Raw genomic sequence first — 27,727 nt, forward strand, 5'->3', positions numbered from 1 at the left:
ACGCCGTAGTGAAGGGCTCCGGAAATTTCGACCACCTGGGGTTCTTTAACGTGCACTGACATCGCACAGTACACGGGCCTCAAGAAATTCACCCCACACTTTACGCACACAATTGTCCGTGGTGCCATGAAAAACCTACACTGTATCACATCACATGGGCATGTCAAAAAGTCGACATCGTCCCAGTTATACAAAACCCAAGTGTGGAGCAATGGGAGGGTCTGCTCTCCAGCGACTGCCGCGATGACCAGATCGGTTTGATACGGCGAGCTCAGCTGACGGCAGCATCCAGCGGAGCCCTGGAATAGGGGCAACCGACCGTTGCGGATGGACTCATCTGACCACATAAAAAAACCTTGTGCTAGAGCCGAATAAAGTTATCCTATCCTATCCTAGCCGCCGCGGCCGGGATCGAACCCGCGTCTTTTGGGTCAGCAGCCGAGCACCATAGCCACTGAGCCGCGAGCTGGGTCTCCGCAAAGCTGGCGGAGGCCGCGGCTGGGTGGGACGGGGGGGGCGGCAGGTTTGCGACATGTGGCTGGCTCCGCGAATAGCGTCCGCTATATTTAGGGCTCTTGGGTCGGGGCATTGAGGTTTTCGGAATGCCAACGCATGCAGCGAAGAGAGCGAGAGAGAAAAACAACTTTATTGCCATAGATTGGCGAGATTTAGGAGAGGTGGGCTTGGTGTGGACCACAGGGGGGGGGCGACTTCCTGGGCCCACGAAATGAGTGCCACTTGGATGCTCTTGTCTGACCTTCTGAGGAGTTGGTTCCACCCTTCCTCGGAGGGAGCTGGCAGTAAGGTTCGAGGGGGCGGATTTGCCGCGCAACCCCAGCGGATGTGCGCCTGGGTGGCGATTTCTCCCTGGCAACAATTTTGGCCGACGGGGTCGTATTCCCCGTCTGTGATGAGTGAAAGTCTAGAAAGGCTAAGGATGGAGTGTGTCTGCAACCTGCGGAGCAAGGTAGCTTGCGATCGATTCAAGTCGCGATGGGGAGGCTGGAACTGGCGTCTCATCTCTCTGTCGAGGTTGGTGAATTTGGCAAAGCTCTGGGGAACCTCGGCAAGAACTTCTGGGTCCGTGGGGCCGGCCGTCCGGTTGGATAGTCCTCGGGCTAGTCGGCCGACCCCTTCGTTTCCAGAGTTTCCCGCGTGGGCGGGTACCCAGACCAGGTTGATCTTATGGTCGTGAGTGCAGCCGCGGAGGGTGAGCGCTGCGGGGTGGCAGATAAAACCGGCCGAGTAATTTTGGATCGCTCTTTTGGAGTCGCTTACGACTGTGCGCGTAAAGCCGGCCAAACCTTTAGCTGGCGTGCGCGACGGCCGCTTTTTTTGTGCTCTTGCTCTTTGGGACGAATCAAAATTGCGGAAAGCTCAATATTATGCATGGGCTTAGCGAGCGTGTGCTTAAATTTTATATTTTCACAAGTTTGCTCCGTCATAAGCTGCAGGAGCACGGAAAACGCGGCCGTCACGCACGCCTAAAGGGTTGGCCGACTGTACGTGGGTCAGCGATGCCCAACGCGATGGCGGTTTCTTCTACCGCTGTGGGAGAGTGGGCTCCTACTGTGGCGGCGGTGACGGGAGTGGATTGTGGCGTGGTTGCACTAGCCACGTATGTGTTTAATTAAAGTGCGTGCAGCGTCCACCTATATTGTGTGTTCGTCGGCAAGGTATGTGGCATCTAGTGCTCGGGTTTTCAGCTAACGGCGCGAATCATGACGGCCAGGTAGCATGTTTTTGGGGATTGGTTTCTAACTAGGCGGCCATGGACCCCTATCGGAATGGGTCTCGTGGGGTGGACGTCGCCTATGGGGTTGATGTTGAGACCCACATCTGTCACTACTGCCACGCAGCTTAAAGCACGACTGAGGTGTACTGTTCCAAGGGGGCAGTTATGCGCCTTTCCTTCGCTTTCCAAGCTCCCGCTCGATTGATTTCGTAGCTTAAAGCGCGACTAAGGTGTCTACAGTTCCAGAGGGGCCAGTTATGCGCCTTTGCTTTGGAAGCTCAAGGTCATTCGAAGGTGAATATTAGGCACACGGCGGTCGAAGCATGAGGTCCCGTAGTGAAGCGTTCGTTTCAGAAAGAGTGCAAAATTTGCCTTTTCCCGAGCATACGACAATAACAGGTGTGAAAGCATCAGTTAAAAGTTACATAAAACCATGTTTGATACAGAATGAAGATTGTTTGCTTCTCAGTGCTGGCTTGTCAGATTTCATCATTTTTCGATAGGATTCCATTAAGTACGTCACTTGCTCCAAAGGTAAAGTTCACCCTTTAACTGGACACCATAAAGCTACCAGGTCTCCGTTGCTTTCTAAACCTGTCAGTAGGGTATGGTTTTCATTGATTTTCTTCCGCTCTGTCTCACGCTGCTCCGCTTCCCTGAGGGTAGTGCCCTCTCCCCTGTACTATTCTCAGTGAACGTTATTGGCCAGCCTGTAATTTCTTTCCGCTTGTGACCTTTTGCACTGATAATAACATAGCACTCGCGGCCAATTTTAAGTACATTCTCAGCAGTTATAAAGGTGGAAAACCCATTCAACCTTAAGCACTTAGGAGTCTTGACACCGGCCTGTAAGAACATATTTTTCAACTCAACTCAAATAAAAATATATTCATCTTCGTTGAGTAAATGAGTCTTTTTCTGTCCAACGTAAGCACAGCGTGCTTGTTGGTTACTCAGGCAGCACGTTCAATCACCAAATGTGTACATAAATTATCCACAAAACAATGTGTTAGGCATGCTACGTGCGTATTATGTAAAAATTATGCAGTAAATATGAATACAGCCCGAGAAAAAAGACAACAAATATGAACAGAGAACATCATAACAGATTGAAATGAGCCATGTCTAAACAACTCTGAAATCGCAAGCGAACCCAGAGAGAGTAGAATACAGCATGCAAGTCGCAATCAGTGATTTATCTGCAAGGATAAGCACCATTTTCGTATTGCTTTAATCATTTTACTGTATTTATTTATTAAATGAGTCATGTATCTTGTGCTTTAGCTTACAAATACCTAGGCCTCCAGATTACGCTACTTGTGAGTCATACTAATTGCCAAGGTTTACAGTAAAGCGTCAGAGACGAATCGGAACATTTGCAGTAATTTAGCTAGTCCGTTCTAACGCTTATAATGCTCACTAGTGAATGTTCGGCCATCGAATCATAAAGTGACCTTCATCAGCCTGCTGACAACAACTTCAGAAAAAATCGCTCCTCCTAACTCAGATAATTACAAGCGCAACGAGTGTAACGGAAATAAATATAATCTTGCCAAAAAATGAGTTTAGGTTAGTCGACAAATTGGCGTTTCATGTTTATTTTTTGCATTTATGCCAGTGGAACGAATTCATCTCCAATCACATGTCCCACTTCACTATGATACAATTTTCCAAAGAATACGCTGATATTTGTTCCGATACTTCCTGCGGAGAAGCTGTAAATATTGCATTCACTCTTAGAAAGCGGTCATATGGTAGCGCATATCCTGTTGTATTTTATTTTTCTGTTGTTTTGCAGCTCGATAATATTTTTTTTTTTGCTTTGTTGCAGTTTAGCGCTTTCATGATCGGATATTGATAGACAAAACTAGAGCATGCATTAGTAAAGGCAGAAGTTGGTGGCTTCTCAGTCACGCTCCCACACCACTCTGGGACAGCCACAGTTTTTCGGCTGTGCTTCAGTGTTTCTCCTTTGTGTTGTACGGTACAACATTTAAACTCATTTCTGTAAATATTCTTCATTTTCTCTTTATATGCCGACATACTGAATACTCTCCTTTGAAGCCTGTAAGATATTTTGAAGAAGACTAACAAAGCATTTTCGAAATTTGTCGCGATTTCAGAGCATGCTATTTTGCGCCTTTTGGAGCCATTTAGCTTGAATGTCTACGGTTATGTAATAATTAAGAATTTGAGAACTTCACCTTTAACGGAAAGGCTCCAAAAAATTTAGCTGATGCAGACAAATTCTGAAGAATAATTCTCCACGTGTCAAAAATAATGAAACTCTAGATATTCGCGCTTCTGAAGAAATCATGGATGAGCGCCCTTAATAGAAATAAGATATATTTGTGAGAGAGCCTGCACAACTGCAATTAAGGAGTGTTTTATAAAATGAAGGCTCTGGAATGAGGCGTTTCTTGACGATATTTGCAATACGTTGCACGTTCAAACGAGTTACAGGTAATTCTTGGTGTTAAAATTTCCAAGAAGCAGGCTAATAAACTCTCCAATATACCAACGAGCTAAATGAGGTTCTCGAGTTTATCTTTTTAAAAATGTCATAGGCTACGGCCTCGGTGAGTAATTTGACAGCACAATGCGTCACACCGTTATTTTATTATTTTCGCAAGAAAAATGGTTTTCAATTATTGTGCATGATTTTTGAAGTGCTAATCACCTATTTTGCACCGTTTCCAGGCTGCAAAAGTATTTCTATTCCAGTTAAAAAGAAATAAATTGCGTTCTGCGTAATTCCGCCCAGTTATATAAGCTGGGAGCCTCCGTTAGACTTGAGGAGACGCCTTGTCGTACGTTGACAACTTGAGTGTGAGTGTTTGCAATATTACGTGAGCTTTGCTACATATTGATAAAGAAGTCGAAAAGGTTTTTCTTTGCACATCCGTAAGGAAAGCGACCAGAACAGTGAGCTAAAATGTTTCTTTCACTGAGAGATATAGAAAACATGCTGTAAAAAATTGTGTGGCTTTGCTGAGTAGACAAGCGCGTGAAAATATTGCCGTCACGGAGTTGCAAACTTATGGAATGGATGTGCTCCAAGGGATCTATAGTAGCAATAGTTAAAATTGCGCTTATAAATCACGGTTTCATTCTCGCTAAACATAAAATGCATGTTTGGTTTAAATAGCAGGCTGCACTCATGATTTCCAGAAAAAACCAGTGCATCCCTTTAAAGCGGCAATAATATTTTTTGAGATGAGAACCAGCGACGTGCAATTGTGTCTTTAGATGCTCCCAAAATAGACTGTCCACGAAATCAGACTGAAAGGTTGCTTTGAGGCCTAGAGGGGTTTTTTTTTTGCTTTTGATAAACGTACTATACTTTTGGAATTGAACCCGTGGAAGGAGTTTGAGGTCACTTAAGCATGGTACTGATAAGTTCTCAGCCCTCGATGCAGCAACAAACATTAGCAGCGTAACAATACCTCTCCTCTTAGTCATAAAAATTTACTCAGGCATAACGTGCTTTGTGCGTTTGAAGATAAGCATGCAAGTGAGTTGTCGTATAGCCGATGCCATGCTAGCTGGCACGTTCTAAGTAACCGCACCTCAGGCAAAGGAAGATACGGAGCAAGAAGACAGAGCGCTATGCGGAGCATACAGCAGTCAGAAAACACAGTGCAATCGGTCCTGAAATAACACCAAAGTTTGTCCACAATCTTGTAATGCCAGGTTCTTGCGTAGTAGCGCGAAGTCGTCTGCTCTCTCGAAAAAAACAGGCTCTGTCGTTACGAGAAGTCCTACAGAAAATTTCGTTCTTACTAGAAGAATTTTTCACATAACTATAAAGTCAGATTCCAAACTACTAGGCAAATATCTTGTCTAATAAAAGAAAATTTTCTAATATGGTTTTTGAAAATGGGCGAGCCGGGTTTCGTATCCTGAATGTCGATTTGTACCGATAACGCGCCAGTAACTCGTGTAGCTACAGCCAAACGTTTGCGAGGAATCAAGCGGTTGGAGAAAGAGCTTTAAATGAACGCTGCAGTATCCTCGCCTTTAGCATGCTAAGGGACCTCATACTGAATCTCCTCATTAAATTCTCAATACCTTGTTATGTTTGAACTTGACCAATGAATATGAAATCGTGCCATCAATGGGACAGAAATAGTGCTGAACACGCATTCCACTGCTTCACTAGTGCAGTTTGTGTTATGTTGAGAATGGCATTAAAGGTGCACTAAACAGGAATCCGAACTCGTCTTTTTACCGCAGGAACTGGATCTACCCGCTCCGAGCATTCTTGGAAACTTAGAATTATATTCCGGTTTGACTGATTTCCTTAATTCAAATCGAATTAAACGCCCAGGCTCCCGCCTTTTTTTGAACTCACCGCTGACGGTGGGAGCAGTCGACCAACCTTTCAGGCAGTCACGTGGCGGCTTTCCGCTCTGCCATCGGCGGAGTGGTACGTCAGTGAAAGCTGAGTCCACGCTTATTTTTATTTCCGTGGTCCTAAATTGCAGTTATGTAGTCTCCGACTGGATCTGTTTATTCACGGAAACCTAGCAAACAAAATAAAAAGAGAAAGCGAAGCAGCCACGCGACTGCCTGAAAGGCACTCCACGCGTTAGGTGACTCCTCCTACCCTCAGCGGTGACTTCAACAAAAGGCGTCAGCCGGGACGTTATATATGATTTAAATTAGGGAAATCAGCCACGCAAGAAAATATTCGAAAGCTTTTAATAACGTGTAAAAAGGGAAGTTCCCGCGGTAAAAAGAGGCTTCACGTGATAAAACGCTTCCGCAGTAGAGCATGGAGATTGGCTATACCGGAAGCATTTGCGACTATATGAGCAAAACTGATTTTCACTTCTAAAATTCTCCCTATTCGTTGCCTCCTTTATTCACGTGTTCTTAATAAAATATTTTTGGAATAATGAAACTAAGAAAAAAAAACTGCCTTTCACTTGAAGGGACTGCATTCAAAACAAATTTCCCAACGGGAAAGGAAGTTCCCCGATTGCGTTGAAAGCTAAACACCTGTACAGAATTATAAGAGCGAAACTAAAAGAACAAAATGTAAAGCCAGTTGTGTTAACGAACATTTGTCGCATCACATTGTCCATCAATATATTTTGTTCGGTTAATCATTTCAGAATCAGCTGCCTTAGCGAATTCAGGGCACGACGGGTTAAATGACAGGTCCGTGTGTGAAAGCGGAACTATCAATTTCTTTCTTTTTGAGCACTGGTTTTGTCCACACGAGAAAGCAGATCACTGAATACTTCGCCTATTTGCTACCCGGGAGGAAAAAAATGAACCGAGTGATATTAAGTTGAGGTCAATTTTTGTTTGCATTTGCTCCACGCATAACACTTGTATTTGCAGAAGCTACGCAGGATGTTCGCCCTGAAATCAGCGGTGATTCTTTGGGCCTTTCTAGCAATGGGTGAGTTGCTTTTGAAAAAAAGATGGATTTTCTCCGCCTTATGTTCTCACTGTTCGAGTCGACTCAGAAAAAAAGTGTCATATATACACTCTTCTTGCGTCAGTGTTTAAACTAAGCGAAAGGTTATACAAAGATTACTAGCTCACAGCGCCCATAGTGTCGACGATGCTTCGCGCAGTTCCTGGTGCCAGTGATATTACTAGTATGTTATATCCGCACCACTGAGTCATACAGCACCCTTCAGCCTCTGTTCATATGCCTATGGAAACTCGATCGCTCCTTCTATTTAAAGGTATGACGTAGGTATGACGTAGATAGCTGGTCGCACGCTAAATTGTGAACAGTTCACTGGCACATACGCTATTCATAATACCTCTATCCTTCCACCACACATTTCGTGATTACAACGGCAAGCTAAGTTCACCGTGTTGCGCCACCGTCCCCCCGGGCCTCTGCCCATCCCTATCTACTCCTCCTCACCCTCTAGTTTGACTCCATGCGCCTTCTGTTTTTAATAAGGCAATTAGTGCACATAATTTGGCTCGTGGTGTAACGGACGGTTTTCAGAACGTAGGCCTAGAGGTGTCCATATCCACAAACCACTTTTCACATAACCATATATTTGCGACACAATAGAAAAGGAGCAAAACTCTAGTTTTTGAAAAGGTTTCGGTGGTTTCTTATAACAAGCGTAATTTTTTTGTGTTCTACAATGCGCCATATTCCTGAAACTTTAAAGCTTAAGGAAAATTTTGCAATACCCTACACGCGCTATGCAGGTACTGATGCCCGTGGAATATTTTTACATAAAAAGCTACCTCTCCAAAAGGCAAAATAAAAGGGTAAACGACCATGTTAGCACTCGCCATACATTTAATAAATGCTAAATAGATCACCAGCTGCATACCTGTGTAACCTTCGAGCATCATCCTTCACGTGCATCAATGCATTGAGATGGTGGTCGATACTGCTCAGTACGCACATGCAGATGCCAATATACGGTAGCTTGCGTCTGCTACAGGGGCGATCTCTTCTGTGCTCGGGACAAGGCGCCAAGCACATGTCGGCAAACAATCCGTGCGGAACAGGCAATAAGAGTAAATTGCAGCCTCTCACTTGCCCATGCGCCAGTTGTGCACCAGCGGCGCCATACTAAGCTATTCATCTGAATAACATCAGCGGAACACGCTACGAATTTATCGGCCAATGATATAAATTTTCGAGTCGAACAGCGTATGTAGAAGAATGCAGTGAGAGCGTGGAGGTCGAGCATCTGCATCGGATCCAAGGGGACCTCGACTTGAATCCCGATGCCACGCAATTTTCTACCTGATAAAAAAAAACCTGTGGCTGAAGAACAGGCAAAAACTCACTGTCTCTCTAGAAAAATGTTTGGCCACCCTGGCTAATTACACGACCGCAATCTACTCCAATGCGCCAATTCGTACCTGGCCCTCAGCTCCCAGCGGCTGCGGAGCAACTTGCCAGGGTACTGGTCGGACCTGTAACCTCACAGAGGTCGCTAAGAATTGCTGGGTGATGACAGGCCGCTATTTCAAACTCGTCGTTGCAACGCTACACACTAGAATCCTAGCGAACTAGACCAGCCTAGCATTGTTGTTAGAATGACTATCGGGCATTGAATGGGACATCATAAGGTCTATTGAGGCTAGGAGGACATGTGAGGCTTACACAGCGCTTAAAGGTGCACTGAAGAGGATTCTGAAGATGTCTTTTTGCCGCGGGATCTCGATCCACACGTTCCTAGCATTCTTAGAAACAGTGACTTATTGCCCTGTGTGGCCGATTTCCCCAATTAAAACGAATTAACGTCCGGCTGCCACCTTTTTTTTTTAATTCTGCCTCGTACGGTGGGCGGAGTCGACCAATGCGTGGAGCGCCTTTCACCCAGTCCCGTGGAGGCTTTGCTTTCGCTTTATTTTGTTTTTTAGGTTTCCATGAATAAATAGTTTCATTCACAGATAATATAGCCGCAAAATAAGCCCGAAGAAATAAAAATACGTGCGGACTATTTGCTACTACGGACTACTACGTATTACTCCGCCGATGGCAGAGCGGCAAGCCGCCACGGGACTGGGTGAAAGGCGCTCCACGCGTTGGTCGACTCCGCCCACCGTACGAGGCAGAATTCAAAAAGAAAGGCGGGAGCCGGACGTTAATTCGATTTAATTGGGGAAATCGGCCACACAGGGCAGTAAATCGCAGTTTCTATGAAAGCTCGGAATGTGTAGATCGAATTCCCGCGGCAAAAAGACAAGTTCAGATTCCTCTTCAGTGCACCTTTAAGAACGACACGTGCTATTTATCGTGGTTCTGCGAATGGCGAGGGTTGTGTTCAAGATCAGTGATGACGTCGCTGGAAAGCATAGAATTTCTGCATTAAAAAGAGGCTAGCCATTATCGTATTAAATCCTAATTAAAGGCACAAATGGAAGCTTGTGCAGGCTTCCATTTGCCTACACCTACATCCATTATTGATGGAGGTATTCTCGGAAAGTTCTACGAACATGTGGAATTAGAAAAGAACGCAGCATACTGTCCTGATGGGCACTTCATTGCCGGAGTAGGCAAGCAGCAGGCAGGCAACAAGGCAGGGGGGCGGGGGGGGGGGGCGGGGGGGATTAGAGCTTAGTTTCCACGAATAGCATATACTACGAATAGCATAGATTTCATAGAACGAAATAAGCTACGAATCATGACTATCTTCTTTCGAAAAACAGAAGATCTCGAAGACATTTTGCGCGCATCCTGGCTGCTCAATAAAGTGAGATGTAGTTATCATCAGATGATGAAGTCTCGAGTTAACCTCATTTTGAGCAGGGAACGGAGGAAACTGGTAAGGAGTAAGCACATCAACTAGTTATCCGTAAGGCGGCAAGTAATGGAATTCAGAATGTCGTTGAAGGACACATATGTTATGCTTTAACGGTCGATGATGAGTTTAGCGTACAGGAGATAAACGACAAACACACAAATATTATTACTGAATCTGCCATTGAAGTAGGTGGTAGGGCAGCTTTACAGGATACCAGCATGCTCTTGTAGGAGAAGAAATATCTTATTAACAGGAGTTGATAATTATCTTAAGGGAAGCTACATAAAGATATATGACAAGAATCAGCCAGGCTATAAAGATGGGAGGCAGCCTAATAGTGGTCAAGTGACTGCGAATATTGATATGGAATTCAAAATAGCAAAACAGCTGTACACAGATTCCTAAAGACGCCCAACTAATCAGAATGTAATAATGATGCCATTGGAGTGGACAACTGGACATCGACAGATGAAGAAAGCACTGTGCGCAGTGCTGTGCCTCATGACTTAGAGAATTTCGGAATCTTGGAAGAACACTTTCACTACCTTAAACCAAAAGAAAGGATACGTCAAATACTTCAAATCGACACGCCAAATAAATACGTCATATCGATCGTCAAACCGATACGTCAAATCGATCAGCTTACTATTCGTGGTTTCAAGGTATTTAATAAGGTAATGGGTACCAAAATTACACCATGTTTAGACCCCTGTCAGGCTAGAAAAAGCGATGCCTAAGTACAGCTTTTAGCCTTAGTACTCTCTACAGGGCCTACGCATGCTTTCTATGGATGAAAAGTGACACCACTGTGGACTGACCACCTAGTAATTTGTTTACTGGAGAGTTATTTTCAAAGGAAGAACTTCAGTCTTTGAGCGGTTGCGGAAGCTCAGTGAACAGCATTTTGGCGCCGGGTGGACTCCAAATGATGCGATCGCGAGGTGTTCATTCGCCTGGAAGAGAGTTGTAATGCATCACGTAAGAAGTACTGACATAGTCACCTAGTGTGCGGTTTGCTTTGAAAATGCTGCGATATCTGTGCCGCGCTTGGTTCTAATCTTCAGCCCCAACCCCCTGCATTCTTCGCCTGCATTCCTAGCACGAAATGTGCCCAGCGAAGATGTACCACTTGAGCACACTCGACGGGTTGTTGTGCCATTAAGTTCGCCTACTTTCGGCCTTCATGGGAAGAAATCATGATGGTGTGCAGATGAACACACAATTTTTGGGGTTCAATGAAATCAGTGGATGAGAGCGACGTTTAATGCGGAGGCTTTTATACAGGGGTATTGTAGCGTCGCCATCTGCCACATATGACGACGTTCTTCGATGAAGCGCAACGATCATCAACTGAAACAGGTTAAAAAATAACCTAGCGTTAAAACATCTTCTGGGGATCTTCAATTCTTCTTTGTTTTCATTCGGAGTACTACAGACTGTTACAAATTCCTCGTTTCGAAGCTTAGGGCACACGGCTCAGTTACTGTAAAGGATGGACGGTTTATTATTATGAGCGAAGTTTTAAGAAATCGTCTCAATTTGATGCCTTGAGTTTATAACTTCCACGCGGCTGATGCGCTGAAAATTTATCAGGTTAGGCGGCCTTGGGTATCGGTGCGTATTTTATGTTACTATTTAGTTGCTGGAAATCACAGCGTGAGCCGTAAATGGCAGTGAGAATTGTTTTATTTATCATCCCGACCTTGCTGAAAACAAGAGTGATTCCTTAGTTTACTTAATACAATGTGCATAGAAGTACTAAGCATAGCTAGAACTTCAATAGTGGTTTACTGAACGCTGCATGATATTGAGAAATTACTATAGTGCGATATTACTATACTGCAATGTACTGTTCCTCTCCGATATTGGTATTTTAAAGAATTGTCATCCCACAGTTCTTCCAAATAGGTTGAGCGCTTAAGTTTTATTGCTAAGAAGCACAGATTTATTTCCGTCCCCACTGGTTTTTTTCTCGTAGCCCCATGGTCTTATTTCTCGGATTAGCTGCAGTTTAAAATAAAAAAAAACTATTTCAATACATAGAAAAAATCTATTTGGCGGGAAAATGCTTATCGAACCCATATCCAGTCAAAGTGTACCTAGATATTAAGACCAACCTTTGGTAATGCTTGCGCTGTCCCCTTTCAAGTCGATCATCTTTGTAGTAATTGTTGATAGCGAAACATGCATACCTTTTTTTGTTACTGAAAATTAAACTTTTTAAAACCCAAACTTAATCGGAAAGAGCAGTGTAGTCAAAGCTACGACAGGCGACATCTCACAGGGTATTCCGGTTCTGACTGATTATGGACGGTGGCTAGCTCAATGTATTATTGAAAACTTATAAATACGTGTCTGATGACTTGCAAGAAAAACTTTGTAACGACACAGTTTGGATCGAAGCTGCGGAAATAACTGCTTCCGTTGATAAAGGGTCCTGTTTCATTTCTCCTGCGTAGGTATTGCCCGACCTGAAGGAACCGGTGAAATGGCATCTGGTGGACAGCAATCAAAGTGCCCTAAGCCAACACCGTTGGTAATTAAGGCGGAAGTGAGTAAGCTCTCAGTGGCTAATCTAACACCCGAAAGATAAAGACAGCATTGCTTCTTAAAGAGGAGTGTGGTGTTCAGAGGAAAAAAATGCTTAATTTTTCAAAAACAGGTTCAATTCGTGTACACGTCTTAGAACAGAAGGCTTACATTCGGACTTGTGGAAACATACCCACATACTAGTTTCACAGTGGTAGAGCAACGATCAATGATAGATTGATTTGCACCTTAAAGACAAATGAGCGCCCCGAGGAAGAGAACAGAGAGCCCAGTTGCAGAATACCAAGCAGCAAACTGGGTGCCAGAAAAACAAAGAAAACTTCTCGAGGATGTGGAGGGCTATTGGGGAGTAGACGGGGCACTCGATGCAAACGAGAAAGCACGGAGTGCGCTCATGGCTATGTGGAACTTCTTACCTCAGAGAGATGCCAGAAACAAGAAAGTGGGAATTTCATTTAGTATACTTTAACTTCATATGAAAAACTGAGCGCGCCGTAAAAAATGCACTTTCCCTGTGATGAGTGCAGGCACAAAAATACATGTGTAGTTTCCTTTGAAACAAGTACATTTTTGTGTAGTGGTCCATCTTTTCTCTTTCTGACGGCGACATGGTATCAGAAAGCGTAGACTACAAGATAAGTGCCACTCACAGAAGCCTAAAAAATGGGAACAAGCGCTTTCAGTTTCCTGGTTGGGAACAACGTGTGGCAAGCTGATAAATTCCCAGTAACCCGGAGCGAATCCTGGCGAGTAAATACTTTGAGTGGTTCGAAACAGAACCAAGGCAAAGTTTTTAACACAGCAAGTCCGCGATTGTCGAAACCGATCAGAACATTGTCCAGGAGGGACAATTTCAGAACGCGGCTACGCCATGTCGCGTTGTATGCTCGTATACTTATATTCGCACTTACTATGTTGATCGCAATGCGGTAAATTGGTTTTTTGGGGAAAGGAAACAAAAATAATTTTGTGCATTGCGACCCACATACTAAGTGCCAACATAAGCGTACCAGCCTGCCACACGACATCGCATAGCCGCATTCTGAAATTGTCACTCCTGGACAATATTCCTATCTGTTTCGACAATCGCGTACTTCATGTGTTAAAAACTTTGCCTTGGTTCTGATTCGAGCCACTCAAAATATTGACTAGACAGGATTCGCGTTTTGGCTGCTTCCACAGGCTCCCATTTTACACTTTATGAATACTTGGCCCTTAAGGCTAACGCAGTGGATTCCAATGCGGGTAATTGGTTTATGCTGAAATACACGGCTCTAGAGGGCAGTAGACTGAAGATTAGCAACGTACAAGTCTTTGCTCTTCGAGACAAATCAGTGGTTAGCTCTTGAGCATGCGCCCCATGTCGAAAAAAATGTGAAATAGACCTCTGGCCAAATTACTGGCGACCCATTCGAAATCCAAATATGTTCTCTGCATTTCATTGTGCACGTAGCTTGTTATATGCTTTGAACGCTTCCTAAATTTATTCTTGTCTTTTGCTTGCTTTCACGGCGGCCAGGAAAATGTAAGCCCAGCATTGCATTTGTTGTGAACTACTCTAAAGAGCTTTGTATTTATCATGCACATTGAGTTGAGGATCGATTTGCTCTGGACAAATTTTTTGAAGGTGACAGGGAAACGCTGCCACTTGTTTGTTCCAGTGGGCTCGAGGGTGCCTTTTTTCTTGCATTTGTACCGGTACCTTTACGGGAGCCTCCGGACAAAATTGTATCCGCTTTTCTTCTTGAAACTCTGGAAACTAGAGACAATAATTATCCGTGACGAACTGTTGCAGCTTAAATGATCATCAAATTTTGCACTCTGGCTTTTTAGAGCGAATAATCTTGATCTGTATTGCCCTGTATACGTCTGACTTGACCAGACATCAAAAGACAACTTCAGCCCAGCTGTACAGCTGTACGGCAACCATAACTACGCGTTGCTGTTGCTGCAGTTACCAGGCTTGTCTAGCCACATTTTACGTGTGGTAGCGCTTGCACCAGTTACCGTGTTTTCCATACAGTGGGGCTAAAAGTCTCAAAAATGCCGCTATGGTCTTTGGACTCTAGTTAAAACCGTGTTTTCCATACAGTGGGGCTAAAAGTCTCTAAAATGCCGCCATGGTCTTTGGACTCTAGTTAAAACCAAAAATGAAACAAGAAAAGAGAAAAAATAGAATCACAATTCTTTTTCCCGGCTCCGAGGCATCCCATGCAACAATATTCTGGAATTAAACGCCAGCGTCATTTTAAGCTCTGAGTTCTAAAAAAAGTGTGAGGCGCTAAGTATATGCGACGCCGTCATAGGCAACAGCGCTGCTTGCGGAAGTAGAGGGACTACTTTCGGAGCAAAAAAACGCGGAGTTCACGATATTAAAATTATGCCCTTATTTTCTACTCCTTTAAGCTATTACTATTAGATATTACAAAATAAAGAAGTATTGTATCTTTGTCCTTAAACCTATTGTAGGGCTGTATGAGTAGACAGAACATCTTTTTGTTCAACCATCAGCACAAAATGACGCCTATGCTCTGGTTGCCAGGGTTTGCATACGTACTTGACATATTGTCGGTAATTTACGAATCAGGATCTCACCCTAACCGTACGCAGAAAACCACAACTTATTCATAAATCGAATGAAGCAATTCCAGCGCATTAACCTTAAATTCAAACCGCCAACTAAAACAGATGCACAAGGAATTTTTCCGACTTTTGTATATTCTCAATTCCATGCTCAAAGCGAAAATTAGCAGTCATTTTAATCTGTCCACATCAATAAAAAGTTTAATATTATTGTTGCCTTATCGGTATTCCGCGAGAGTTTGTTGGATTTAGAGGTTGCAGGTGTGACAGCCTTGGGCACAAAAAAGAGAAATAGATGGCAAAGACGGAGTCCTGCGGCCGTTTTTGCTGCTTTGTTAACGATATCTAAGGCTGTCAGACACCCAAGGTTAAATTCATTACAACCCACTAATGAATTCTTTCTGTGTGTTTCCTTTCGTGCATTTTAGATTGCTATTAATGACACTGTTAGGGACTGCACTTGTGTGGTGGATGGAAAAGTTGAACGGTATGAGGACGAAACTAAATGCCTGGTATGTAGTTGTGAATTCTTTCCGCCTGCTTGAAAATATTCTTTAGCTCAGGTGTTTTTGTTGTTTCCAGTGCTTGATACGCTACAGAGCTTCAAAGTGCGTTGGCAAATATATTTTTCTGTTGTTAGCGATACTTGAACATTTCTTGTTTTTTATTCAGCAGTAAAAAGAGTGATATCGTTGCTCTGAAGTTTTTATACTGTATCAGTCAAAATACGGCCACTAAACTCAATGACGTTCGTCACAGTGAAGATAACGCCACGAAAATAGGCACACGCGCGAAGAAACGTACATGCAGCTTCTTATGTATTCCAAAGAGTTAGGGAACTAGTACTATATTTATTTCTTTTTAGTTCCTATTACCAAGGATAAACTTTGATCATGTCACTTTTGGGGGGCTGTGGGGAGGGTGGACCACCCAGAGAAACTGCAACCATCATTGCTCCTAGGTCTTGCATCTCGTGCACGCAGACCGAAAGCTCATCTACTGAATAATGCATGTGGTAATTTTCAAAACTTACAGATCGCTTTGCGTGTTCGGCAGGTGCCTGTCATCGTTACGCATATTACTTACTCACGCTTCAGAGCTTGCCTCCGAAGAGCAGCTGTTTGGCAGCATTAAAGCCGCTTTCCTAGCACTCTCTGTAAACCCTTGGAACAAAATCTTCGAACCAAGCACATCGCGAAGTCCCGTCTTGGGCAGCAGGAAAGGCCCGAAGCGGGTGATGTTTCTAACGAAGCACGGATGAGAGCGCTGTAATCGCGGCGCATCCGGGCGCACAGAGTGCGCTGTCACGTGGTATATTTTAAACTCCGCGGGCTTTCGTTTTTCCCGAATAAAAATGGCCACGCTAGGTCTATCTCGTTGGAAGCGCCTGGGTTGGACGATATTTGCGGAGCTCCACAACCTTCCTATTGACGCCTGAACGTTTCAAGTTATATTTAAAAAGTTAATATATTTCTCTCGAATAATTATTCAAATAGGAGGAGCGAAAAAATGGTACTGAAACTTTAGATAAATTTCAATAACATCCACGCGATTTCAGTTCTGAAGACCACGTAGTTTTTTTATAAATCTTGGTCCAAGTTAGCTGGGACACCCTGTATAAGACCCTGGGAAATTTCATGTCTGTGCAGAGCTCAGGTCATTGTTGTTGCTATGAGCATTTTTGCTTCATCCTTTGTTAAGCAGGTATAAATCAAATTATATGCTCTAAATCAAGCCAACTTAAATGCATCAATATCAAGTGATTTAACCTTTCATTTTTCTTCTACTAGACGCTCACGGAAGGTTACAATGGTGAGCTTGACGAAAAAGCCGGGAGATGCAAGAATGGGAAGTGTGTATACACTGAAATTAAAAGAGGATGCCAAGACCAGGCGACAAACGTAAGAAAACAATCAGTTTTGTTTGAGTATGTAAGAAAGTTTATATTAGTCAACATGGTTGGATGTTTCTGGGGGTTTAGCTTCCCAAAGCGACTAGGGCTATGAGGGAAGGCGTACTGAAGGCCTCCGGAAATTTCGACCACCTGGGGTTCTTAAACGCGCACTAACATCGCACACTACACAGGCCTCTAGAATTTCGCCTCCATCAAAATTCGGCCGCCGCGGTCCGAATGTCGGGCCAGCAGCCGAGTGCCATAAACACTGAGCCACCATCGCAGTTAATAGGGAAGATTGAACAAGTATTCAGCATAACATTAGGGCAAGGAAATTATGTTTTTCAAACAGCACTCAATCTAGCAGCGTCACGGCAGCAAAAGATTAGAGTAAGTTTCCCGTAATCCCGCCATCTGGGGGTAGAACACTTTTACTTTCAGTGTAAGTCTTTTTTCTTGCTGTCGTTTCTGCCGCCCAGTTTATGGTATTTTCTTTATGTATATTTTTCAAGTAGGATTTTTTTCCTGTCCCTTGCGTAGCTGATCAGCATGCTTGGCGACAGAAACGCATTTTGCCACAAGGTCACGCGACCTAGGTTCACGTGACTTGAATTCTTCCTCTCGCATCTTTCAATTCTCCTCTGTCTGCACATGACAGCAATTTTGGCCCAGCCCATACCAGCTGAACAGCTTTTCAGTGGGTGTTGGCTCCGTTGGAGCCAGTGGATAGGCCCGTGTACTTTCGTTTTCATCCTCCTTTCAATCTCAACAACAAAAACACACGTACGCTACCGTGCACGCAATCGGTGCATCGCGTTTCAAATGGGGATGCTATTGCACGCAAATTGCCGCTCTTGGTGGCGCCGAGCGATCCCTCTTGTTAGTACTACCTCGGTACACAGACAGAAGCAGATGGTTTTTTGAGTATTGGAGTAGCAAGATTTTTGCATTGAAAACGTTCCATTACATTTGTAACTTGCCAGACATCGTTATTATTGAGTATAAACGGCACAGGGCCCAGAATGGACCCTTACAAAAATTTTTAGTAACATTCTTTAGAAAGTCTTTCGACAATTGTTAATAGAACCTATCAACATTGAATAGAAAGTCTTTTAAACGCCTTTGTACATTGTAGTAACAACCTATCAACCGTCTTCCGACAATTGGCCACCGATATCCAAAAGACTCAAGTACATAGAAAGTCTTTATACTTCCTATCATCCCCTTATCGAGTTTGTATACACTTCCTACTGACCCCTTACCGACAATGTCTACCAACACCCTATTAACGGTCTTCCGACAATTGGCCACCGTTATCCAAAAGACTCAAGTACATAGAAAGTCTTTATACTTCCTATCATCCCCTTATCGAGTTTGTATACACTTCCTACTGACCCCTTACCGACAATGTCTACCAACACCCTATTGACGGTCTTCCGACAATTGGCCACCGTTATCCAAAAGACTCAAGTACATAGAAAGTCTTTACACTTCTTATCAACCACATACAGACAATGTCTACCAACGCCCTATCAACGGTCTTCCGACAATTGGCCACCGTTATTCAAAAGACTCAAGTACGAAGAAAGTATAATTCCTACATCAACTTTTGGAAAAGTGTATGTTGACTACACAGTACAACACTTTTACCAACATAGTTTTACCACTTCAAAATCATTTTGTGAACACTATCCTGGAGTGCTTAAAGAATAATAGAAGCAAAATGCAAATTATTACATTTATTGTGCACAAGTGTACATACGCGCTACAACACATGCATGATGCATCAAAATATTTTATGGAGAACAATAGAGGAACAGTATTGCTTTAGGCACGCTTCCCCTCAGTTCCCTCTGAGTAACAATGACTGACACACAGCAATTGAAAAACATAACATGTTTTAATTCACGATGTTTCGGCTGGAGGACCAGCCTTTTTCGAGTATAGTATAGCATTCGAAACAAAAGCTGTGCGCTTCAAATGCTGTAGTACACTTGAAAACGACTGGCCCTCCAACCAAAACATCGTCAATTAAATCCTGTTAGGTTTTTCTTACATATATACGAGGTGTTTCAGGGAAGACTAAGTAATTTTCAAAAAAACAGGTATTTTGAGATGAATGTATGGCTTTTTCAGCATAGTATTACCAGTGTTGGCAGGCACCAGAAAACTTGTGAAGAGTCTTACGTAATAAGCTGGTTAGCTCATTTTTATTAATGAACCTTTTCACTATCAGAAACCTTGTTAAAACATTAAGTTGGGATCCATATGGTGTTATTAAGTTGGGCTAGTTGGTAACGGCTTGAAGGAATCATACTCTTAGCGGTAAGAACACACACAACACCAAGACACACACACACAGGACACCCGCTAGACCAACTATCTTTACTGGACACTTGTACGACATAAATATGTATCACTGAGCACACGCAGGTGCCTCGTCATCGGCATCAGGTCTAACTACGCCCTCCCCTCTCCTCCAAGGCATACGGTCGCGCCGATAAACAATCCCTTTTTCTGCCAATGCCAGGGAGGGAGTGCTTACACACATGTCACCCGCCTCTTGAATACGAAAGGCCTGGGAGCCGAGAAAAAAGAAAGAAAAATTATCGAAGTCTTTCGTATTCAAGAGGCGGGTGACATGTGTAAGCACTCCCTCCCTGGTGTTGGCAGAAAAAGAGATTGTTTATCGGCGCAACCGTATGCCTTGCAGGAGAGGGCAGGGCGTAGTTAGACCTGTTGCGGATGACGAGGCACCTGCGTGTGCTCAGTGATACATATTTATGTTGTACAAGTGTCCAGTAAAGATAGTTGAAGTCTAGCGGGTGTCCTGTGTGTGTGTGTGTCTTGGTGTTGTGTGTGTTTCTTACTGCTAAGAATATGATTCCTTCACTATCAGAGTTAGGCGTCTAGTTGCCATTAGAGATTTGTAGCAGTTACATGCACTGGAGGGGTTTCTTTCCCTGTGTGCTTTCAAAAGCGCATGTATTTTCGCACGATGCAGCCAAATTTTGTCGAGCCACAGCGGCGAAAGTAATCATGTTTTGTACATTCCAGAAACTGATATGGCTACTACGAACAACTGGCTAAAAGTCTCTAACTGCAACCAGTTGCAAACCTGTGTTAGTTAAAAAGTTAATTATCAGAAATTAGTTAACCAGCTTACTAAATACACCTCACCGGCTTTCTGGTGTCTGCTAACACTGGTAATATTATGCAGCAAAAGCCATATTTTTGAAAACTACTTATTCTTCCCTGAAACACCTGGTGCATATAAATACTGCTCACTTTCCTGTACAACACAGAAACGAAATAATTTCTTCTGTAACATGAAAGTTCCATGAGCCACATAACAAACCCGTGGAAAAAAACTGCATGCATACACACACATCTCTCCAAAACAGCTAAAAAATCCCACACAGTGAAACAATGCTTACACTGTCTTAAGACCAACATTAAAGGCTGCAAACACTAGCGAATTAAAAGTCAAACAAATGCCAAACATATGCTAAATGTCCCCATGGATGTAGATCTTAAGCTATGAGCTGATTTTAATAAAAATGCATCAGCACAGAAATGCTTAAGAGACTTTGTTGGTGCACTATCCTGACACTTGTCCTCAATATCAGGCAGCCTGCTTGTTGTTCATCATCATCATCAGCCTGACTATGCCCACTGCAGGGCAAAGGCCTCTCCCATGCCTCTCCAATTAACCCTGTCGTTACTTGTCTGCATCACCAGTGGAAGAGGTAGCGTCCTAGTGATGAGACGTGTGCACGAACAGGTAGCCTTCTCCATGGCAGAATGCAGCAGCAAGAGAACTGCACAAGAAAACATTCAAAGTATACAGTTATAGTAACTTCTAATAGAATCAAACACTGAGCAGCAACAATCAGTTAAATGTGCACTAAAATGCAGCACTCCGAGTGAGTTTGGTAAGGCTGCTAAGTAATAGCATAAGCAGCAGTCACAAGACTAGAACTAAATGTAATGCATCCTTGAACAAGAAAAAGCTGTAACATGCTGTTGTGTTCAATTCTGCCCCCACATTCGAAGACTGAATGATATTCACAGGAACTGACATTAACGTGTTACACCTAATTAGGCAGGCTCGAGACAAGGCGGTAGGTGACTGTAGGTTCTAGGAACAGTAGGGGAGAGTTATTAGTAGAGTTCGTAGATAGAAATAGTTCACGGATTATGAATACCTTCTTCCGCAAACGAGCAAACAGGAAGTGGACGTGGAAGAGCCCCAATGGTGAGACTAAACATGAAATAGACTTCATACTGTGTGCACACCCTGGCATCGTAGAGGATGTGGAGGTCCTCGGTAAGGTCCGTTGTAGCGACCACAGAATGGTAAGGTCTCGTGTTAGCTTAGATTTGAAGAGGGAACGGAGGAAACTGGTGAAGCGAAAGGCTATTAACGAGTTAGCATTAAGAGGGAAGGTAGAGGAATTCAGACTGTCGCTGCAAAACAGATTTTCCGCTTTAACTGAAGAAGACGACCGCAGTGTTGAAACAATGAATGATAATCTTACAGCTATCGTTACAGAGTGCGCCGCAGAAGTAGGTGGTAGGATGGTTCGACAGGATACCAGCAAGCTATCTCAGGAGACTAAAGATCTGATTAAGAAACGCCAAAGCATGAGGACTTCTAACTCCACAGACAGGATAGAACTAGCAGATCTATCGAAGTTAATAAATAAGCGCAAGGTAGCCGACATAAGAAAGTTTAACGTGGAGAAAATCGAGCATGCTCTAAGGAACGGAGGTAGCCTAAAATCAGTGAGGAGAAAACTGGGCATAGGTAAAAACCAGATGTATGCGCTAAAAGACAAACAGGGCAATGTCATCAGCAATATGGATAAGATAGTTGAATTAGCCGAAGAATTCTACACAAATCTATACAGTAGCGAATGTAATCATCAAGTTACTGAGGGAGGCAGTCGAGCACAGCAATGGGACATCCTGCCAGTAACGAAGGAGGAAGTAAAGAAAGCCTTAGGAGCAATGCAAAGAGGGAAAGCAGCTGGTGAGGATCAGGTAACAGCAGATTTGTTGAAGTATGGAGGAGAGATTGTGCTACAAAAACTAGCCACCCTGTATACGCAGTGCCTTGTGACCTTGAGAGTACCAGAAGCTTGGAAGAACGCTAACATTATCTTAATTCATAAGAAAGGAGACGTCAAGGACTTGAAGAATTACAGACCAATCAGCTTATTGTCCGTTGCCTACAAGGTATTTACTAAGGTAATCGCTAATAGAGTCAGGAAAACCTTGGACTTTAGTCAACCAAATGATCAGGCAGGCTTTCGTAAAGGATACTCGACAATTGACCACATTCACACTACCAATCAGGTGATAGAAAAATGCGCGGAATATAACCAACCCCTATATATAGCCTTCATTGATTACGAGAAAGCATTTGACTCAGTGGAAACCTCAGCTGTCATGCAGGCATTGCGGAATCAGGGTGTGGAAGAGTGTTATGTGAAAATATTGGAAGATATTTATAACGATTGCACAGCTACTATAGTTCTCCATAAAGTCAGCAATAAAATTCCAATACGGAAAGGTGTCAGGCAGGGAGACATGATCTCGCCAATGCTCTTCAATGCCTGCTTACAGGAGGTATTCCGGGGACTGGAATGGGAACAGTTAGGGATAAGAGTTAATGGAGAATACCTGAGTAATTTGCGATTCGCTGATGACATTGCCTTGCTAAGCCACTCAGGACAAGCACTGCAAAGCATGATCAACCAGTTAGACAGGCAGAGCAGAACGGTGGGGCTAAGAATTAACATGCAGAAAACCAAAGTAATGTTCAACAGCCTAGCAAGGGAACAGCAGTTCGCAATTGGTAGCGAGCTGCTGGAAGTAGTAAGAGAATATGTCTACTTAGGGCAGGTAGTGACCGCAGATCCGGATCATGAGAGGGAAATAACTAGAAGAATAAGAATGGGGTGGAGCGCATATAGCAGGTTCTCTCAGGTCATGAATGGTAGCTTACCAATATCCCTGAAGAGAAAATATATAGCAGCTGTATCCTACCGGTACTCATCTATGGGGCAGAAACGTGGAGGCTAAGAAAGAGGGTTCAGCTTAAGTTAAGAACAACGCAGCGAGCTATGGAAAGGAAAATTATAAGTGTAACGTTAAGTGATCGTAAGAGGGCGGAGTGGGTGAGGGAACAAACGCGGGTTAATGACATCTTAGTTGAAATGAAGAAGAAGAAATGGGCTTGGGCTTGGGCAGGGCATGTAATGCGAAGGCAAGATAACCGCTGGTCCTTAAGGGTAACGGAGTGGATTCCAAGAGAAAGCAAACGCAGCAGGGGACGGCAGAAAGTTAGGTGGTCGGATGAGATTAAGAAGTTTGCGGGGATACAGTGGCGGCAAGTGACAAAGGACAGGGTTAATTGGAGAGACATGGGAGAGGCCTTTGCCCTGCAGTGGGTGTAGTCAGGCTGATGATGATGATGACCAAATTAGGCTACCACGAAGAGATATTTAGCCATTCCAGTCATATGAAGATAACATGCAGGCCATAAAATATAAAAATTATTTTGTGTTTCTGAATTGTCTGCACAAAAATTCAGGCAGCTTTTGTTTTCAAAAGTGATGGCACAAAGACATTGCAATATAATGCACATGTTGCTGTGGATAATGTATCATTTGGAGCTATACCAGGTGTTAGGGGAAAATGTATGAACAAAGAGTACAAAGGTGAGCAAGTTCGTCAGGGCAAGAGTGGCACACTCTAAAGCAAATGAATCAAAATATTAAGGCACACACTGCGTCAGATACAATACTTGTAAGTAAAGCTGCATAAAACTACAAGCGATAAAAGCCTCAGAAACGTGCCCCTAAGGGAGCAGCTGGACTGGTAGTTTTTTATTTGTCCCGCAGCACATCCCTCTAGTGCTGAGGCCTGCTCATATCTGTTTAAGTTAAGAATACAAGGGAAACAAGCAAACAAGTGTTCCAAAGAAGATAAAAATGTGCACTTAGGTTGTTCTTTAGGAAATTACCTGTCACTAATTGCAGCAATAAATACCTCGAGAAAGAAAAGTTATTTACACAGCTTATTACAAACCTTGATGGCACGGGAGAAAGGCAACATCAAATGCATCGGTTCAAGTAAAGCCAGGGGTCTTGTTAAGGTCACAGCAATATTTGTTGACTTAGGCTCAGCTAGTGTAATGCAATCAGTAACTGAACGTCGGCATGAATAAAAAAAACAATGCACCAATACTCAATTCCAAATGCATTTCAACTGTACAGTGCAGTCAGTTGTGACAAAGGGAGTGTGAAAGAAAACCTCAGCAATGCTCATGACATCGAATAAGCACCTTTCTTCTGTACAGCTAAAATATAAGCTTTGCAGGGTTTCATGTAATGCAAGGATAACCTGGTAAGGTATCAATTATTGATGCTAGCAACAAATATGCTTCTAAAGCAGAGTGCTCCACTTGAACGCCAATATTCAATTATGCATTGCCCGTTAGGCCATGCCTATCACATCACTGGTTCACTTCAAACATGCCATACCTTGTAAGAGTAGGTACTGCTGAAGTAAACCTATAAAATTTATTTGCTGCTTTTAGACTGCTGTATAAAGGTCATGAAGCAGATAATTGTTTTAATTTGGTCTATACAGTGGTCAAGATTTCCAAGCACGAGAGGCATGAGGGAAAAAACTATAGAAAGCATTTCACACTATAACACAATGCACTTGACTAGGGGAGTGCTTTCATGACGCCTGCAATATCTTTTCCCTTTGTCTTGGTCCTCTTTTAAAAGAAAAAAAAAACGAAAGAGAGAGGGAGCCTGGACCAGAAGATTTTTGGCAGGCTAAAAAAGACAAGGAAAATATACCCACTTGTCTACCTATCCTTTTACAAGTGGCACATGCTTGATATCCAGTGTCAATGGCTGATAGGCTGAACCAGCAGGTCTTGATGTCATTTGCCTCTGGTTGAGGTAGCATTGGCTTGATGACAGATGAAAGCTGGTGCAAAAGTAGCGTGATGATACCGGTGGAGCAGCTGTACAGGGCTTGACTGCGGGTGCATTTGAAGAAAGGCTGCATTAGAGCCATGCTTTCATAAACATCACAGAAGCCACATCCCATTAAAACCTCTAGCTGTTCAGTCCAATGTGTTCATGAGTGGAGGCTAATTATTAATTACCTATGCCTCCAATAGTTAGCAAAAAAATGGTTTACAAAGCTTGTCATACTTTTCTTAAAGCTATTATTCGCGAATCACGTTATACTTTTATCGCTTCAGACTGAAAGTGGGGGAATGACATACATGTAGTGAACGTAAACAAATAAAATGACAACAAACCTTCCATTGTGCGATTACCTCAGCTGCACTGCAATGGAATGGTTCTGCTATTTTTAATCGTCGTTTCGTTGACCAGAACTATCAAGAAACACAGCACTTGATGTGACTGCGACGTAGAACGGGCAATGCTCCTTATCCAGTAAACACTCAGGCAGCAGAATCAAAAGACGCACGCCGCTACAAGCACTTTTCGTTCTTATGGTCTCCTTTTCACGCGCTGCTCCTGTTCAGTCGGAATAACGAATCAAGCAGCACCCCATAGTTCTCGGCGTGCAACCAAATTCTATCACATAACTCCTGCGCCGAGGAGCTGACGCAAACAGCGTGAGGCGGCGGGTTAAAAGTTGCATAGTTGGCAAGCGAGCGTGTCAGAACACCTTCTCTCTGCAAACGATCGCGTGGTGCCCGCATTTTGCACCTCACTACGAACAAGACGTGAAGACCAACCCAAATGCATTCGCAGCCCTCAATCATACCCCCGACACATCGCAGAAGTCATTTTCCAGTTCTGTACTTACATTTGTCAACGTTCACGGCAAGCCGTTTCTTCTATCGGGCATCGGGCGCCGGCCGCTCTCGGCGTGGTTGCGTGCAGTACGTCAGAGCAGTTTTTGAGCACTGCGTGCGCGTAAGAACGTCTTCCGCAGCACTGGAGCCATCTGTCACCTTCCGAGTTCAGTCACACTACCACAACACTAACGAGGCCGCACATTTTACACAAACAAACTGAAGAAACGCACCCACATCACAACCGTCGCACACCGCCAACAAAGAGTCGTTTCAGCGTCCTAAAAAAGATAGTGTAGCGCGCGGCCAACATGAGACTCGCAATCCGCCGCCAGCGAACGGAAAGGTGACGCTAATGTCGCCTAACTTTACACGCGTTAAAAAAAGAATTGATAAAGCCCTTTTTGCCACAAACTTGTTGCATTAAACGACAAAATATTTTGTTTCAATTACAAAGTCAGCAAATTGGAATGATTGCGGTGAAAAAATGCGACTACTCACAAGCATCTGTTTCTGGCGGCGCTGCGAACGAAAGCTTCGAAAACCGGGCAGCATGCCGGGCAGCTACAGGCGACACATCTGGGGCCAGGAAAGCCGCAGCCGCTGCACGGCTGCACTGTCTGCCTAGTTCTAAGGCTATAACTCAGCTCCCCGTAACTGCGTCGCAGAATAAGGAATGATGATGATGTTGCCAAACGCTACTGGTTTCGGTTTTTATTTTCGCATATTGTGTGGCTTAGCGTACTCTACACAGCTTGGCTCATGCGATTTAGTGTACGTGTGTGTACCTAGGGAACACGAGCGTTCGCACGCCGCTCTAGCGTGACGCGCGAAACTTTCAAGGCTGCGCTGCAGCATCGCCTCTGTTTTGTGTGTGTTTATATCACGTCATTGGACACATGGGCGTCCGGAGGGGGGGGGGCAAGGGGGGGCGGTTGCACCCCCCTGGAAAATCACTCACTCGAACCGTGAGTGATGGCCGCACACCAGGGGCGGTGGTGCGCTCAGTCAAAAGGGTAAAAGCAGCCCCGCATGGTCACATCTGCGAAATGCCGCGTCCGGGCGTGCGTCGTTCCGCCGTTTTCAAACCACGCCATCGTTAGCTCTACTGAAGGGCGACCTGTTCCAGACATACAGCGGCACCGGCGAGCATGTGTTTCGAGCCGCCTTGAGATGGGTGTCTGTTTCTTTGATCTCTAGAGAGATAGCGACACGGAGGCAGACAGTGCACGGGGCATCTTGTTTTCGCCTATGTCGTTACGCCGGTCACCGATGAATTCTTAAGAAGGGAAGGACAAATCAGCCGTGTCCACCCCCGCTTTGTCGGGCTGCTCAGGGGCAAGCGGGCGATGAGTTGGCGCCGCCGCCGCTCGCTGTCTCCTCCGATCCACGTGTAGCGCAGTTCGGTAGAAGCGCCGCTTTCAGAATCTCCGGCAAAGGGGATTAGCTGCTTTTGTTCACGGCGACGCAGTCTCCCGAGGCGCCCCCACACCAGCGTTCTTTGCGTCTTCTGTGAAAACCAGCGCCTTTGGTCAACGCAGCCCGATGGCGCCTGCCTGGCTCGCCTGTCACCTCTGGCTGGGCCTCAAATCACAACAGCGCCCATGTACTGTGCGTGTCAGTGCATGGTAAAGAGACCCAGGTGGTCGACATTACCCGGAACTCTGTACTACTCCATCCCTCATAGCCTGAGTCGTTTTGGGGCTCTGAACCCCATAAAAACACAAAAACAAATTTTCCGACCGGAGTGGTGAGTGTCCCTTCCCCTCGGAAGTTGCGCGGCGTTCCTTTCACCCCCAAAGTGCGCATTCGGGGATACTGCGGCAAGTAAGCCCTCGCACGTGTGCGCGCCTCTG

General features: G+C 44.3%; 1 protein-coding gene and 1 long non-coding RNA gene across 3 annotated transcripts in view; one reads left to right on the forward strand and one right to left on the reverse strand.

Moving 5' to 3' along the window:
* The first annotated feature begins 993 nt into the window (after window positions 1–993).
* Window positions 994–27,727, forward strand: part of LOC149370199 (uncharacterized) — a 33,679-nt gene continuing 6,945 nt past the window's right edge. The window contains exons 1-2 of the mRNA XM_089577213.1: window positions 994–1,101; window positions 16,908–17,018. Coding sequence (XP_089433339.1) covers window positions 994–1,101; window positions 16,908–17,018 — 219 coding nt within the window. The remainder of the gene's footprint in view (window positions 1,102–16,907; window positions 17,019–27,727) is intronic.
* LOC149370200 (uncharacterized) lies at window positions 19,814–26,124 on the reverse strand. 2 transcript variants are annotated; one of them, XR_016285611.1, is made up of 3 exons: window positions 25,883–26,124; window positions 24,896–25,099; window positions 19,814–20,832 (listed from the first exon to the last, which is right to left on the reverse strand). It is a non-coding gene; the product is annotated as an uncharacterized LOC149370200 (long non-coding RNA). The 2 variants fall into 2 exon arrangements; XR_016285609.1 differs by having other exon boundaries at window positions 19,815–20,832; window positions 24,896–25,076.

Source organism: Amblyomma mixtum, chromosome 1 (assembly GCF_055824585.1).
Source record: "Amblyomma mixtum isolate Tamu chromosome 1, ASM5582458v1, whole genome shotgun sequence".
NCBI lineage: Eukaryota > Metazoa > Arthropoda > Arachnida > Ixodida > Ixodidae > Amblyomma > Amblyomma mixtum.